Source organism: Palaemon carinicauda, chromosome 22 (assembly GCF_036898095.1).
Source record: "Palaemon carinicauda isolate YSFRI2023 chromosome 22, ASM3689809v2, whole genome shotgun sequence".
Taxonomy (NCBI): Eukaryota; Metazoa; Arthropoda; class Malacostraca; order Decapoda; family Palaemonidae; genus Palaemon; species Palaemon carinicauda.
In genome coordinates this window covers 20103623-20120032 of record NC_090746.1, presented here as the reverse complement: position 1 = coordinate 20120032, position 16410 = coordinate 20103623, and the positions used below count along the sequence as shown (strand labels likewise).

General features: G+C 33.6%; 1 protein-coding gene across 1 annotated transcript in view; it reads right to left on the bottom strand.

Moving 5' to 3' along the window:
• Positions 1–300: 300 nt before the first annotated feature.
• Positions 301–16410, bottom strand: part of LOC137616351 (SET domain-containing protein SmydA-8-like) — a 50022-nt gene continuing 33912 nt past the window's right edge. Inside the window, exons 2-7 of the mRNA XM_068346010.1 lie at positions 13821–13958; positions 13538–13643; positions 12852–12991; positions 11167–12095; positions 3986–4101; positions 301–563 (exon numbers count right to left, since the gene is read on the bottom strand). Of these exons, the coding sequence (XP_068202111.1) occupies positions 426–563; positions 3986–4101; positions 11167–12095; positions 12852–12991; positions 13538–13643; positions 13821–13957 (1566 nt within the window). The 5' untranslated portion in view covers position 13958 and the 3' untranslated portion in view covers positions 301–425. The remainder of the gene's footprint in view (positions 564–3985; positions 4102–11166; positions 12096–12851; positions 12992–13537; positions 13644–13820; positions 13959–16410) is intronic.

The following is a 16410-nucleotide window of genomic DNA, read 5'->3' as shown; positions in this document are numbered from 1 at the left end:
GTTTTTTTATAGTTAATATATGGAAGATCTAATTTAATGTTGTTGCTGTTCTTAAAACATTTCATCTCGCTTGTTCATTATTTCTTTCGTAGTTTATCTATTTCTTTGTTTCCTTTCCTCACTGGGCTATTTTCCTTGTTGGAGCTCTTGGGGTTATAGCATCCTGCTTTTCCAACTAGGGTTAGAGCTTAGCTTATAACAACAACAACAATAATAATAATAATAATAATAATAATAATAATAATAATAATAATAATAATAATAGCAACAACAACAACTGTCATTCATTAACAATTTATTTTCATTTATTACTCTTTTCGATTCCACCTATGGTTGCTTGGGATGCACATTGACACAAAATATTTACGTCAAAAGTTTTGAGCAAAAATTTAATCTTATTCCAAAGAAAGTATTGAGCAACGTCTTCACCGTTTCTTCTTCCCCAGCATATTGTTAACGTATTCTAAGTCTGCTTCCGCTTGCATTGCTAAGTGGTACTCATCTTGTAGCGGTGATTCCATGAGCAGGATAGTACTGGCTTCCTTCAATAGTTGAGAAGATTCCTGTTGAGAATAACGTAAGAATTAACGAATGATAAAAGTGAGAATATCCTAATTGCTTACATTTATATCATAATGAAAGTTTTGTTATATAATGGATTAAATGAGACGAAAGCCTTAAGGATGGATCCTGCTAAGAACAAATGACACTTTCCATGGTAGCACATCTGCATCAAGTTCCAATTGACGGTAACATTTATGAATTAATACAAATTTCCTTTCAATTTGAAGTTCACTATAATGTGGTGGTAAAGCTTTATTGAGATAAATGATAGTCAACATAATTTGATAAATGAATAAGACAAGAGAACAATTAATTACTACTTGAACGTCACCAACTGCTCTAGGCGCTATGATAATTCAAATTTGAAATTTGAGTACACATGTACGGATAAGACAACAAAAAGTCTTTAACAGGAAGTGAATGCGAACATTGTGAATTTAAGCAATTATTATTATTATTATTATTATTATTATTATTATTATTATTATTATTATTATTATTATTGTTGTTGTTGTTGTTGTTGTTGTTGTTACTAGCTAAGCTAAAACCCTGGTTGGAAAAGCAGGATGCTATCAGCCCAAGGGCTCTTTAAAGGAAAAATAGCCCAGTAAGGAAAGGAAATAAATGAACTCTATGAGGAGTTATGAACAATTAAAATGAAATAATTTAAGAACAGTAACAACATTAAAAAGATTTTTGTATATAAACTACAAAAGACTTCTGACAGCCCGTTCAACATATAAACATTTGCCGCAAATTTGAACTTTTGAAGTCCTACCGATTCAACTACCCCTATTAGAAAGATCATTCCACAACTTGGTCACAGCTGGAGTAAAACTTGAAGAACACTGTGCAGTATTGAGTCTTGTGGTGGAGATGACTTGACTATTATAATTATTAACTGCCTGCCTAGTATTACGGGAAAATCTGAATGTAAAGGATGATCAGAATTATGAAAAATCTTATGCAACATGTATAACGAACGAATTAACCGATGATGCCAGAGATTGATATCCAGATCAGAAATAAGAAATTTAATAGACCGTAAGTTCCAGTTCAAGAAATTAAGATAAGAATCAGCAGTTGAATACCAGACAGGAGAACAATACTCGAAACAAGGTAGAATGAAAGAATAAAACACTTCTTCAGAATAGATTGATCACCGAAGACTTACAAGACTTTCTCAAGAAGCCTTTTTTTTTTTTGCAATTGAAGAAGAGACAGACCTAATGTGTTTCTCAAAAGTAAACTTGGTGTCGAGAATCACATCTAAAATTCTAACAAAATCATAGAGTTGAAGAAATATTATCAACGTTGAGATCCGGATGTTGAGGAGCAACTGCATTGGCACCAAGCTTGTTTTCTAGGCCAAACCACATGTCATGTGTATATAGGATGGAAAGTAATGGGCCAAGAACATTACTCTGAGGAACACCAGATATCACATTCCTATACTCACTATGGGGCCCATCAACAACAATTTGAAGAACTGAATCATCACAGGCTGCATGCGGTCTTCATAAAATGCGTATGATGAAATTATGGTTACAGTAGTTCTATCAGTAATAGTACCGATAATTGCAGAGGGGACTTGAATGAAAAATTTGCCAAAATGAAAGAGTAAGATAAACTTAAAGCAGCAATTTCAGAGCATAAATTCTTCAGGACTGCATCATACTAATAATTGGATTTGAGATTTCCAGAACGTCCCCCCACCCGTCCTCTATCTCTTGTCTGAGGGTACACTCGGGCACTCGATTTTATCTTATTTTTAATCCTCTTGTTTTTGGAATTTTTTTTAGAGTATATGTGAAATATCTATATTAATGTTGTTATTGTTTTTAGAATATTTTATTTGGATTGTTCATTACTTCTCTTGTAGTGCATTTATTACTTATTTCCTCTCCTCACTGGGCTATTTTTCCCTGTTGGAGCCCTTGGGCTAGTAGCAACTTGCTTATCCAACTAGGGTTGTAGCTTAGCTTATAATGATATATATATATATATATATATATATATACATATACATATATACATACATATATACATAATATATATATATATATATATATCATATATATATGCATAATATATATATATATATATATATATATATATATATACATATATACATACATATATACATACATATATACATAATATATATATATATATATATATATATATATATATATATATATATATATATTTATATATATATATATATATATGCATAATATATATATATATATATATATAATATATATATATATATATATATATATATATATATATATATATATTTATATATATATATATATATATATGCATAATATATATATATATATATATATATATATATATATATATATATACATGTGTGTGAACTTAAATTTCTTATTAAAAATCTAAGGGAAGATGTGACTCAACCTAATAGTAAAAGACAAAAGCTAATCCCTTACATAAGCGAATGTTATGAGTACGAAGGAACGGACAAAAGTTAAAATTTCCTGACCTATGATAAAGATAAAAGAGTTAAACAGCTAAAATAGCATTCATCTTCCAATTGTAAAATGAGGAGGGAACCCCGGATGGAGCTACGTGGGTGGGCAGAGCAAAAAGTGTGATGATGGGGCAGTCAATTGTGAGTATATCTAAGTCATTTTTAACTGTTTGAATTTATTCCAAAATCCTCTGCATCTCCCATGTACCAAATATTTCCTAATAGATTATTTAATGATATGGTTATTTATGAAACCATTTAATGAATATTTACTCTTAGAATTATTTCATGAATATTGGTTTTGAAAATTATCTCATGAACATGAGCTTAAAATCATACTATATATATATATATATTTTTTAAATCACTTAATGAGTTTTGGTGTCGTTTGTCTTTTGGTAATTAAAAAATTGATCCAATGAAAAATATTGGGAGATATTGGATAAAATATTAAGGAAAGAGACATCTCTACCAAAGGCGAACATTAGATTCGAACTCTTATCGATAGTTCCTTCAAGATATTATCTTGATAAAAAGATTAATGTTTCCAACATAATTATCTACCCATAGACTCGCAGAACCAATATATATGTAGCTTTTTTTTTCATGAGAAGGTTTTTCCGAAACATGATCTAATTGAAACACAAATGAATATTGGTTCATTATTATTCAGATCATAAATGCTACCCAAGAATTTCAAATGATTTAAGTTAGAATTACGCATACAACAACAAATACTTTGTCATAGATTTCGTGATCTCTCCAATGAGATTTAATTTGACCCTGGAAAGGAAGAGACGGTTCAGAGGCAAAATAAAGACAAAGTAGGATTTCTACAGCGATATTTCATTCCACACTACTCAAAGAAACAGAAAGCATAAAATATCGGAAATATAATCAGAAAAACTGTAATCAAACCTTGAGCAATATTTTCCCCGGGGCCGTCGCTTTCAGTTTCTTGGGAAGCCTTCTGAACTTTTCCATCAGACTTGCTTGTAACTCGTACTTCAGCAAACCGCGAAGGCGACTCAGTCCTGCAATGAAGATCGGAAGTAAATGTAATTTAATTGTTTGTTCTTTTTAACGCTTCTCATTACTCATTAGTAGATAGATATCAGTACTGATCTTGACCTTCCCCCAAGGCCAATCCTTCCCCATTCTTAAAGAAATACTCGAACCGCAAACTTCAACAAGGATATTTTAATCATAGTTTTTAAGGATATATGCTATCTTTTCACACAAACACACACATACACACACACACACACACAGACACACACACACACACACACACATATATATATATATATATATATATATATATATATATATATATATATATATGTGTGTGTGTGTGTGTGCGTGTGTGTGTGTATATATAATGTAATGTGTGTGTACAGTATACTGCATATACTGTATATACTGTACTTTGAATGAGTGAAAGAGTTTGCGTATCACCATGATCAGCAAAGCTGTACCTGCCACCCATATTAGATTGGTTTGGTGTGAGGGATCACATGAAAATCTCCCGCCATCACCCATCTGCATTAGCCATCGTGGTGATGAAACCAAACCCAAGATATGAATTGGCATGCCTGAGGCCTTTGTCCTGCAGTGGCCTAGAAACGGCTGCATTTGTTGTTGTATATATATATATATATATATATATATATATATATATATATATATATATATATATATATATATATTTGTGTGTGTGTGTGCAATTACTAAGTTAAGTAAAATTTGGAATTCAAATCGCCTGAAATTACGTATAAAAATCAGGACGTATATCAGTTTACTGAGGTCGGTGTTACTGTATGGACGTGAGAACAAACCCCTCAGAAGAATATTAGGAATTAAATGGCAGGACAGGATTAGAAATGAAACTATAAAAGAGATTACTCGAGTGCGAGTGCCATATGTGGATGAGATCATGGTAAGGGGTGGATGGAGATGGTTTGAGCTTACCCTTCGCACTCCCCAAGAGAGATTAGTTCATCAAACTTTCAATTGGGCTCCTCAAGGCACTAGAAGAGTTGGAAGACCCATGTTCACATGGCTTAGAATTATGAGGTATGAAGTAGATGATGATGAATGGAGAAGTATTGATTTAAAAGCTCAAGATAGGTATGACAGGCGAAATATAACCGAGGCCCTTTGCGTCAATATGGGTGGGAGATGATGATGATGATATATGTATTTGTATATGCGCGTAAAATTCACTGGAAAACATTACATTCAGTTGCATAAATCCACTATGAAAATTTAAAACACGATATCAAGCCTGGGAGGTTTTATCTTACAAATATTCAAGATATTGGTTTTGGCTAATTTTTCATGGCTGGATGCCTTTCCTGCCGCCAACCCTCCCCATTTACCCAGACTTGGGACTGGCACCAAGTTGAGGCTGCCCCCCCCCCCCCCCCCTCTCAGTGGCTGGGTTTTGGTGCCGGTCCCAAGCCCGGGTAAATGGGGAGGGTTGGCGGGAGGAAAAGAAGAAGAATTCAAGATATTTTATAGAGGATTAATTGAGCAATGGAAATTTTACATTATATACGTTAGGTTATAAAGACGAACTTACAGATTGTAAAGAAAATATAGAAAATGCGAACACCTGTAAGGGAGGATGGGTGAATGTGGTGAGGAAGATAAGGGTGGGGCGGGAAGAAGATGGAAGGAATAGAATGATATGGAGAAAGTTGAATCGAGCAGCTGACCCTACTACAGTATACTGTATAGTGAGTCTAAGGTATGTTCTAATAGAGGAGACCAGAAGGACTTCTTCTATTAAGAATTGATATTTAGATGCCCATTCAAAATACCATAATTTCTAAACATACTTTCCAATTAACTGTAAAAGGATATTTTGATGACAAAATATCGAATTTTAAGTGTATAAATTCGATCCATACATTTTCATCGAACTCGTGAACTGTAATTGTTTTATTTTTGGTGCTGTCCTGGCCTCGGTGACACCTGCTATATATTAAAAGAAATAATCGTTATGAAGTGTCTGGCGCAAAATATTGGCAATGAAATTCAAGGAGCTCTTGGCGATTTTCTGAAAGTGTCCTTGCCTGGCGATTTGTCGAACCAAGGTTCGAGTCCTGCTCAAGCTCGATAGTTTCTTGCAGGGTCTTCAACCTCACCCTCCTTGTGAGCTACAGAAGGAGAGGGGGGGAGGTTGTGGAGTTTATAGGTCTACTTGGTGAGTCATCAGCATTCATTGCCTTGCCCTCTCTGGTCATAGCTTGAGGGGAGAGAGAGCTTTAGCGCTGATCATATGTATATATGGTCAGTCTCTAGGGCATTGTCACTGTCCCTTGTCTCTGCCATCCACGAGTGACTCTTAAACTTGTGAACTTCTATTTGGTGTTAGTCCTTTAGAAAGTGTATTGCATGTAGATGAAATTGTTCTGGACTTAATTTAGATTTTACTTCCATGTGCTTTTATATTTGAATATATGCTGCCTGTATTGTACAAACATACATGTAAGCTTTTACCTGTGTATATATATGTATATATACATATATATATATATATATATATATATATATATATATATATATATATATATATATATGTATATATATATACATACAGTATATGTGTGTGTACTATATGTAATCATGTATGTTCTTATGTAAAAGGGATATATCGATTTATGATAAAAAACTGTAAAACATGTATGTTAAAAAGACGATGTTCTTTGTTGGTTGGAAACCAGAATATCTCAATTCATATTTGAAGGGTTTCGTTTCGTAATGAGAAAGCTATAAAGATAGAAAAGATGAATAAAGCGGCAGGAAAGTCAGAGGTAACAATAGGAATGATAACGAGGTTTACAAATCTAGCCAAGGAGTGGTTGCACACACTATTGGAAAAGATCTGGTATGTAAAGGAAATGCCAAGGTGCTGGTAAGATAGTTGGATGATTAAATTGTGTAAACAAAAAGGAGACGTGTTAAACTGTGGTAACTATAGAAGAATAAAGCTTTTGGATTTTGTTTTCAAGATACTAGAAAGAATAGTTGAGATAGTTGATAGATGTATGTTACCTGAGCAGCAGTTTGGGGTTATGAAAGGAAAGAGCACAGCGATTGCTATCTTGATAGGAAGACAAGTCCAAGAGAAGCATCTAGAAGGAAACAGAAAGGCTTGCATGATTTGTGGATATTGAAAAAGCATATGACAAGGTACCAAGAAGGTTAGTCTATTGGTATTTGAGAAAGAGATGAATACCGGAGTAGTTGGTAAGGTTAGTGAGGAGGATGTATGAGAATGGGCAAGAAACACCGTACAGATAAAATAAGGGAATGTTTAGACATTCCTTGTGAAGGTTGGCCTACATCAGGGACGAGATTTGAGTCCATTCCTGCTCCTCATCGTTATAGACATTTTGACATCAAAAATTAAGGAACAACAAAGAATTGTGAGAACTGATGTTTATTAATAATTTAGTTATTATAGCAGCCACAGAAGAACTATTGAATTTTTTAGCATGGAAAGGGGATCTAGAAAGGAAAGGACTGAAAATAAACATCGGAAAGACAGAACTAATGCTTAGTAGTACAAAGAGACATGAAGAAATATACATGCAGGTGGAAAATGGTATAGTGCTAAAACATAACAATGAGTTTAACTTTTAGTATCAATAATATCAGAGGAGGGAGGTACCGAGAAAGTAGTGAGACCTAGTGAAATGAACAAGAAAATTACATTAAAGCTTTAAGTGACGATTTATAAGAAAGTCATCTGGCCTTTGCTATTATATGGGGCAGAAACTTGAGCTCCTAAGAGGAAAGAGGAAAGAACCAAGATGAGGATGATGTGATGACTGGTTGGAATATCACTACCAAAAAGGAAGGAGAGTCAAGCTATAAGAAGTATGTGTGGTATACATAATGTAAAAGAGAAGGCTAAGGAACCTCATCCAAGAGATTGTGGCCCAGAAATAAGAAGGGAGGAGGTGGAACCAATCAAATGGGCTAGAATATTCCAGTGATGGGGAGGAGGATTGTGTGGGGCGTCAGCTAATCAGACGGATAGGTGAGGTGGGGAGGAATGTGGGTGATGTGGGACTAGGTGAAGAAAATGCAAGGAATAGAAATAGATAGAGAAAGGTGACTTGAGTGGCCGGCTCTGCCACATAGTGGGACTAATAAGATCGAAAGGAGAAGAGTTCTTTTACTACTTGCTAAGCTACAACCCTAGTTGGAAAAGAAGTATCCTATAAGCCTAGGGGCCACAACAGGGAAAATAGCCCAGTGAGGAAAGGAAGCAAGCAACAGAATTGAAATAAATATTTCCTATATAAACTATAAAAACTTAACAAAACAGGACGAAGGGGAATAGAATAGAATAGTGTGCCCAAGTGTACCCTCAAGCTAGAGAATTGTAACCCAAGACAGTGGAAGACCATGATACACAGAGGCTATAGCATTATTATTATTATTATTATTATTATTAATTATTATTATTATTATTATTATTATTTCTAGCCAAGCTACAACCCTAGTTGGAAAAGCTAGATGCTATAAGCCCAAGGGCTCCAATAGGGAAAAATAGCCCAGTGAGGAAAGGAGATAAGGAAACAAATAAATGATGAGAATAAATTAACAATAAATCATTCTAAAAACAGTAACAACGTCAAAACAGATATATCCTATATAAACTATTAACGTCAAAAACAGATATGTCATATATAAACTATAAAAAGACTCATGTCAGCCTGGTCAACATATAGTCATTTGCTCCAACTTTGAATTTTTGAAGTTCTACTGATTCAACTACCCGATTAGGAAGATCATTCCACAACTTGGTAACAGCTGGGATAAAACTTCTAGAATACTGTGTAGTATTAAGCCTCATGATGGAGAAGGCCTGGCTATTAGAATTAACTGCCTGCCTAGTATTACGAACAGGATAGAATTGTCCAGGGAGATCTGAATGTAAAGGATGGTCAGAGTTATGAAAAATCTTATGCAACGTGCATAATGAACTAATTGAACGACGGTGCCAAAGATTAATATCTAGATCAGGAATAAGAAATTTAATAGACCGTAAGTTTCTGTCCAACAAATTAAGATGAGAATCAGCTGCTGAACACCAGACAGGAGAACAATACTCAAAACGAGGTAGAATGAAAGAATTAAAAACACTTCTTCAGAATAGATTGATCACCGAAAATCTTGTAAGACTTTCTCAGTAAGCCATTTTTTTGTGCAATTGAAGAAGACACAGACCTAATGTGTTTCTCAAAAGTAAGTTTGCTGTCGAGAATCACACCTAAAATTTTAAAAGAGTCATACAAATTTAAAGAAACATTATCAATACTGAGATCCGGATGTTGAGGTGCCACCGTCCTTGACCTACTTACAATCATACTTAGTTTTGTTAGGATTCAACTTCATACCCCATAATTTGCACCATGCACTAATTTTAGCTAAATCTCTATTAAGGGATTCACCAACCCCAGATCTACATTCAGGGGATGGAATTGATGCAAAGAGAGTAGCATCACCTGCATATGCAACAAGCTTGTTTTCTAGGCCAAACCACATGTCATGTGTATATAGTATGAAAAGTAATGGGTCAAGAACACTACCCTGTGGAACACCGAATATCACATTCCTATACTCACTATGGTGCCCATCAACAACAACTCTTTGGGATCTATTACTTAAAAATCAATAATAATGCTTAGAAACAACCCACCCACCCCCAACTGTTCCAGTTTGAAAACAAGGGCCTCATGATTAACACGGTCAAAGGCAGCACTAAAATCAAGGCCAATCATACGAACTTCCTGACCACAATCAAGGGATTTCTGTACAGCATTGGAGATTGTAAGAAGGGCATCACATGCTCCAAGGCCTTTACAAAAACCAAATTGCAAACCTATTAAGATGTTTTGCCAGAAGACGTTCAAAAACTTTAGATAATATGGGAGTTATGGAAATTGGACGGTAATCAATGGGACTTGAGCTACCACAAACACATTTACATAGAGGAGTAACATTACCAATTCTCCAACAAGTGCTAAAAGCTCCTCTTCTTGCTAACTTGCGCAAGAAGAGAACAATGGTTTGATTTTGGAGTGTCCTTACCATAGCTAGAATCTTCTACCCTTTTCAAGAGCAAAGTAACCACCGTTCAATTACAGTGCAGTAGTTAACCACTTGGATGAAGAAGAATTGTTTGGTAATTTCAGTGTTGTAAGGTGTATGAGGACAGAGGAGAATCTGTAAAGAAAAGGCCAGACTATTCGGTGATGTGTAGGCAAAGGGAAAGTAAACCGTACTCAGGGAGAAGGATCCAATGTAGTACTGTCTGCCCAGTCAAAGGATCACATAACTCTCTAGCGGTAGTATATCAGTGGGTGGCTGGTGCCCTGTAAGTGTGTATCTATATATATATATATATATATATATATATATATATATATATATATATATATATATAATATACAGTATATATACATAAATACATACTATATATATATGTATGTATATATACATATACATAATATATATATATACACATTATATATATAAATATAATATATATATATATATATATATATATATATATATATATATATATATATATATTATATATACATATATATATACATATTCTTACATACATACATACATACATAATTTTGCTCATCCCAAAAATATTTCATTTTACCTTTTAGCCTTTCTTTTATCTTCTGATTAAACTCTGATTACCATTCATCACTTCCTTATGCCATATATATATATGTATATATATATATATATATATATATATATATATATATATATATATATATATATATATATATAATGGACACATTTAAGCGACATTCACTTATTCAATTACATCAATAGTTTTCATTTGCGACGAAATCTTGCAACTACTAATTCCCCTTATAAAATTTTCCACGTAAATACGTTAAATTTCAACAGTGCAGCCCTCTGCAAAATTAAGACTCTTTCTCTTTAAACACATGTTGATTTGCAAAGTGACAAATCTAGCCATAGGAAATGAGTTATATTTATTTTAAACGCATTAGAACTTATAACTAGATCTAAATAAAAATACTCACCTGGACAAAATATTTCCGTAAGTTTGAGTACGTCCCGGCAAAGTTCTTCTTTCCTGTCCACGAGATCTTTAGGTAAATCCTTAAGTTCTTGTTTATCAGGGCCCCCTGGACGACCGTAAAGTTGTGCAAGAGCCAGCTTAACGTCGGTCCTGTAGTAGTGGTTTTCACTTAATTTCGAGGACGTAGCTTTAAGGAATGCCTCTGAGGAAGCCAGGGAACTGTACTTGAGACGCACCAGTTTTTCACCAGTCTCCTTGAGGAAGTTATCCACTTGATCCATGATGGTGCTTGCCGAACAAGAATTGCACACCCAAGATTCTGGGCTGAGGGGTGTTGGAGAAGGTAACAAGAGTCCTGACTGACACTGACCACATTTAAGGCTGCTCATGTGAGTTCCTAGTTCTGTTGGGTCTTTGCACCTGTCACAGGTGCATTTAAAGTACTTACTTGTCCTCAAGTACAACTGTCGGTTAGCTGTCCCCCACATGGGATCAGTATAAGAAGTAGTGATGTGTTCACCTTTGTTTATATCTACGGCAGCTCTGACGATTATATTCAACTGGGTATCAAAAGTCCTTGAGGAATTCGGGATGCAATTATGCTCTAAGAGACAACCTTTTCCGTAGAGCCCAATGATGTTAGGACCAGGAATTTCAAAACCATTCACATCTATCACACCACAAATGCGATGCATCTCTTCCTCGGAATAGCTAAGTATCCTCAGGTACTTCTGAACGAAATCAACGACGTTGGCCTGATTTATTTCGTGGACGTCTGTGTTCATACGACGCTCCATGTGAGACTCCATTTGGCAAAGGGACGACCACTTTTCTGGATCTCGTTCTTTCAACCACAGGCATCTCAGAGGAGTAATGCACTCGTACATTTGATTAACGTTTTTAAACTGGTTCACTTGAACTTTTACTGGTCTGAAAGGAAGTGAAGTTTCATGAATGATTTGCTCACTGAAGAACGTTGCCGAAAAAAATATGCTAGTTTTGTTTCCACCTGAAAACATTGGGTTGTCAAATTACATTTTGTTGCTTTGTTTTAGTTTGACATATAGTAGCACGGCCTCCTACCCCTGGAGTTATAGAGAAACCTGTTACGTTTATGATGAGAGTAAGCTCTCTATTCTTATTTAGGTGGTTAAATATTGTTTTGCTTCTATTTTATAATTTGTAACTTATAAGTTGAGTGAAAATTAGCCGTGAAATTTTGACATCCTAGTGAAACAAGAAAGCTTTGCATAAGTGGATAATTTAAGCACTCTTTTCACGTTGAATAAATAAGTCTTTTTGGTGAACCCAATGTCTTGTGAAATACAGATGTCTTAAGCTTACTGAGTCATGTTAGGAATTCAATGTTGTGTAATAATATTCTTATAATCATAATCTTAATAACTAAACACCTCTAACCATATATGAGAAGTAATGGTGAAAAAGAGGATATTGATATGAAAATACAAATCCATTGGGAATTTATGATTACCAAAAGAATTTCACTACCATTGCCTATTCTTTAAATAATGATTTTGCATTAATTATGAATTTATAGAGAATAGGAAATTCATGAAATAATGATTTAGCATCAATTAGAAATTTAGAGGTTGAGAAATCTCAGAGCCAAGTTGACCTAAACTCTATAGATTAGTTAATTTTCATCTAGATTTCTAGAGAACGCACCTGTTCCTTGAGAGATGACATTCAGGATAATGGAGGACTATTTTTTGGCATTCTGGGCCACACATTGGCCATCCGCAATCCGTACAGCTGAAGGATCCATCAACAGGGGTAAAGCACCCAAGGCAGACTGGCACAGTCACCTGAAGGGATAAAAAATGCAGGTAAAGTGGGTTGTGGAAATCGTCATGAAGCAAAAGACTAAAATTTGAAAATCGTGGTGCTATGGCCTATTGGAATTTATTTATTGATGTTATTAAGTTTATATTTGAATATTTAGGGATGAATAAACTGTCTCAAAAGAGATTGCCTTTCTTCCAATTCATGCTCAATCGCTTAGCTTTAGCGTAAATAGTTCAGCTTCCTTAGTTGCCCCTCGTTTATTTTAAAAACTATTTCTACACAATGGAAATATTTTTTAAAACAAAAATCTTTGTGACATGCTGCCGGTATGAGAATATAAACCAATTAGTGATGGCTAAAATAGCAAGACTTGTTTTAAACAGAAAACCTAAATTTTCATGAGAAAAAAGCCAAATTATCTTATGAATGATGTGATGTTTACCAACTTCAGAACCATATAAAAAATTGAATGACATATTTTATAATAATTGAAGTTAAATATAACTATAGGTTCGTAAATTAACAAAGATAAGGAAAAAATCATGAAGCAAATGGTATAAACTTACCTGTTTTGGTCCAACCACCAAAGGAGAATCACGTAGTATAATTTCACCAGCTTTTATGTCTCGCGAAGCCTCCAAATATCGACCTAGTTCAGCTGATTGACACACCCTAAAGTTCGTTAAATAAATATTAAAAAATTATAACGGTGTATAATTCAATCAGGGAGAACAAACAAACAAAAACCACTACGCAAAATTACCTCAATGCTAGTTAATTGATTTGGGATTTTTTTTTCTTTTTCTTTATTTTTACTGGTTTCTATCTTAACTATAGTGATGAAGTTACCTGTAAGGACTGCATTCTGTCCGGTGAATTTTCCAATGCTGTTTTTGATGATCTTTGCTGCAGTAGACTGTGACAAAACATTTGGCACATTTCTGACTGGCGGGTGCTTGGCACACAGCACATTTCGTAGCTGTCATTCTAGAAATAAATGAACATATGATATCGAAACTATTTAGGCAGAATTTAAGTTAAAATTTCTTCCTTGAGGTATTTCCATAATGGTTTCTACAATAATAAAGTAAAATTGAATTATACATGTTTCTTTGATCAGGGAACTATTTTAATGTCCATCCATTTTTTCCCAAAGAAAAATAATTTGATTTTCACGAAAGAAAGATAGGCATTAAATTTACACTAAAAGTTATTTATTTTAGAAAATATTTTTCCAGTATAAATTTCGTGTCTTAAACGCTAATATGGAAACCAATCATCATCATCATCATCATCATTATTATTATCATTATTATTATTATTATTATTATTATTATTATTATTATTATTATTATAACCATATGTAGCCGCATAGAACAAAGCTAAACTAATTCTATCCTTTCAACCTTTTTACATATATTTATATGTGTTTGTCAAGAAAACTATGATTTTCTAGTCATGATTTTTATTCCGTTTAGGAACAGTAATGTGATTTCCAGTCACATGAAAAATATTGTTTTTTTCTCTTTTGACCCTCAACACTATTTTTCTTTTATCTGGTAGTTAGCGACTGTGGTAAACAACGTCAATTCTTACGGCTTCGTTATCAAGCACTTCATGAGGACATTATGAAACCAGAAGTTTGTTGTCAATAAATATTTGAATATTCTAGAATTTAGTGATATATATTGTGCATAAGAAGTATATATATATATATATATATATATATATATATATATATATATATATATATATATATATATATATACATATATATATATATATATATATATATATATATATATATATATATATATATGTGTGTGTGTGTATGTATATGTGTCTCTCTGTCTGTCTGTGTATTGGTATGTCAAATATGTGCAAATGTATGTGTATTTATATGTATATATGTACATATATGCATCAGTATATGCAGGGCCCTCACATGGGGGGGGGGGGCGAATGCCCTGGGACGGCACTTTTTTAGAGGCGGCAAAAATAGCCTGGACTTGCCGCCCCACAAGATTGAAATAATAATAATTAGCGGGTAAAGGATAAAAGCTTTGACATTTTTTACCGCAAATTATGATTTTTGCAATTAAGCCATTAAAACCAACAAAAATTAAAAATTTTCACCATTTTTTTTTTTCAATAGAATTGATCATCCTGACAACGAAAATCATGCACTTAAAAATGTTTGCTTCTAAATATATATCTTCGTTTTTCTTTTACATTTTATTTTACATTTGCTGTGCCCTAAAGAATTATTTGGCAAAAACGAAGAAGTTGATGCAGTGTGCAAAGGCATGGAGCAAAAATATGACGAAGACCTGAAAGCATCAGAACTATGCCAAGAGATACAAGATGTAAAGTTCTTGGTAAGGAACAGAAACAAAATCAGTCACAGAGCTCCTTAGTTTTATTATGAAATATGGTGAAGGATTCGATGATCTCCAGGTGGCACTTAGGTTATTATTGACTGTAGGGATATCAGTTGCTTCATGTGAAAGATCCTTCAGCAAATTGAAGCTCATTAAGACATACCTGAGAAATTCTATTATGGGCCAGGAGAGACTTTCAAATTTGTCACTCCTCAGCATTGAGTCTGAAACACTGATGGCAATGAATTTTGAAAATGTAATTCATGAATTTATCATAAGCAAAGCAAGAAAATTAATTTGTTAAATGTTAAAAAACTGTAGCCTAACCTGGTGTGTGTATAATATATATATATATATATATATATATATATATATATATATATATATATATGTATGTATGTATGTATATATACATACATACATACATACATATATATATATATATATATATATATATATATATATATATATATATATATATATATATATAGGGGATGGGACGTTTTGCCGTGGCCATCCCGCCACATTCCATTTATTTTTCCGAGGACTATTTTTGCCGCAGACCATTCTCGCCGCATACAGTATACATGTTTTGCAAAAAGCAAAATTGTTGCATAGGTTCTTTCAACTAATTTGAGTGTTAATATATGATGCTAATTATAAAGTGGAAGTCAAAATTTGTTTAAAATATTTGTAATTTTTTCATCATCTGTTTGACTAAGAAAATTGCAATTCCTTTTCTTCCAAATACCAGAATTCTACATGATGCATCACAGCTATCAGCTAATAAAAACTGTTTTTCGATACTATCAGTTACATGATGTTTTAAAGCTATCGGGTATTACAAGTTCTAAATTGCACGAATTTCCTGGTAAATGGGAATTTTTTTCCCGCTTCCTATGCAGAATTTTCTTTAGCGATCGGGTGATAGGTATCACTCCTTGACAAGCTTCAGGCAAATCTACAAGGCACTCGTTAATTACTTGGGAAGTTTCAGCAGCTTGCACTTTTATCTTTGTTATAACTATCTCTCTTTCAACTTTAGATCCCGAGGCTGC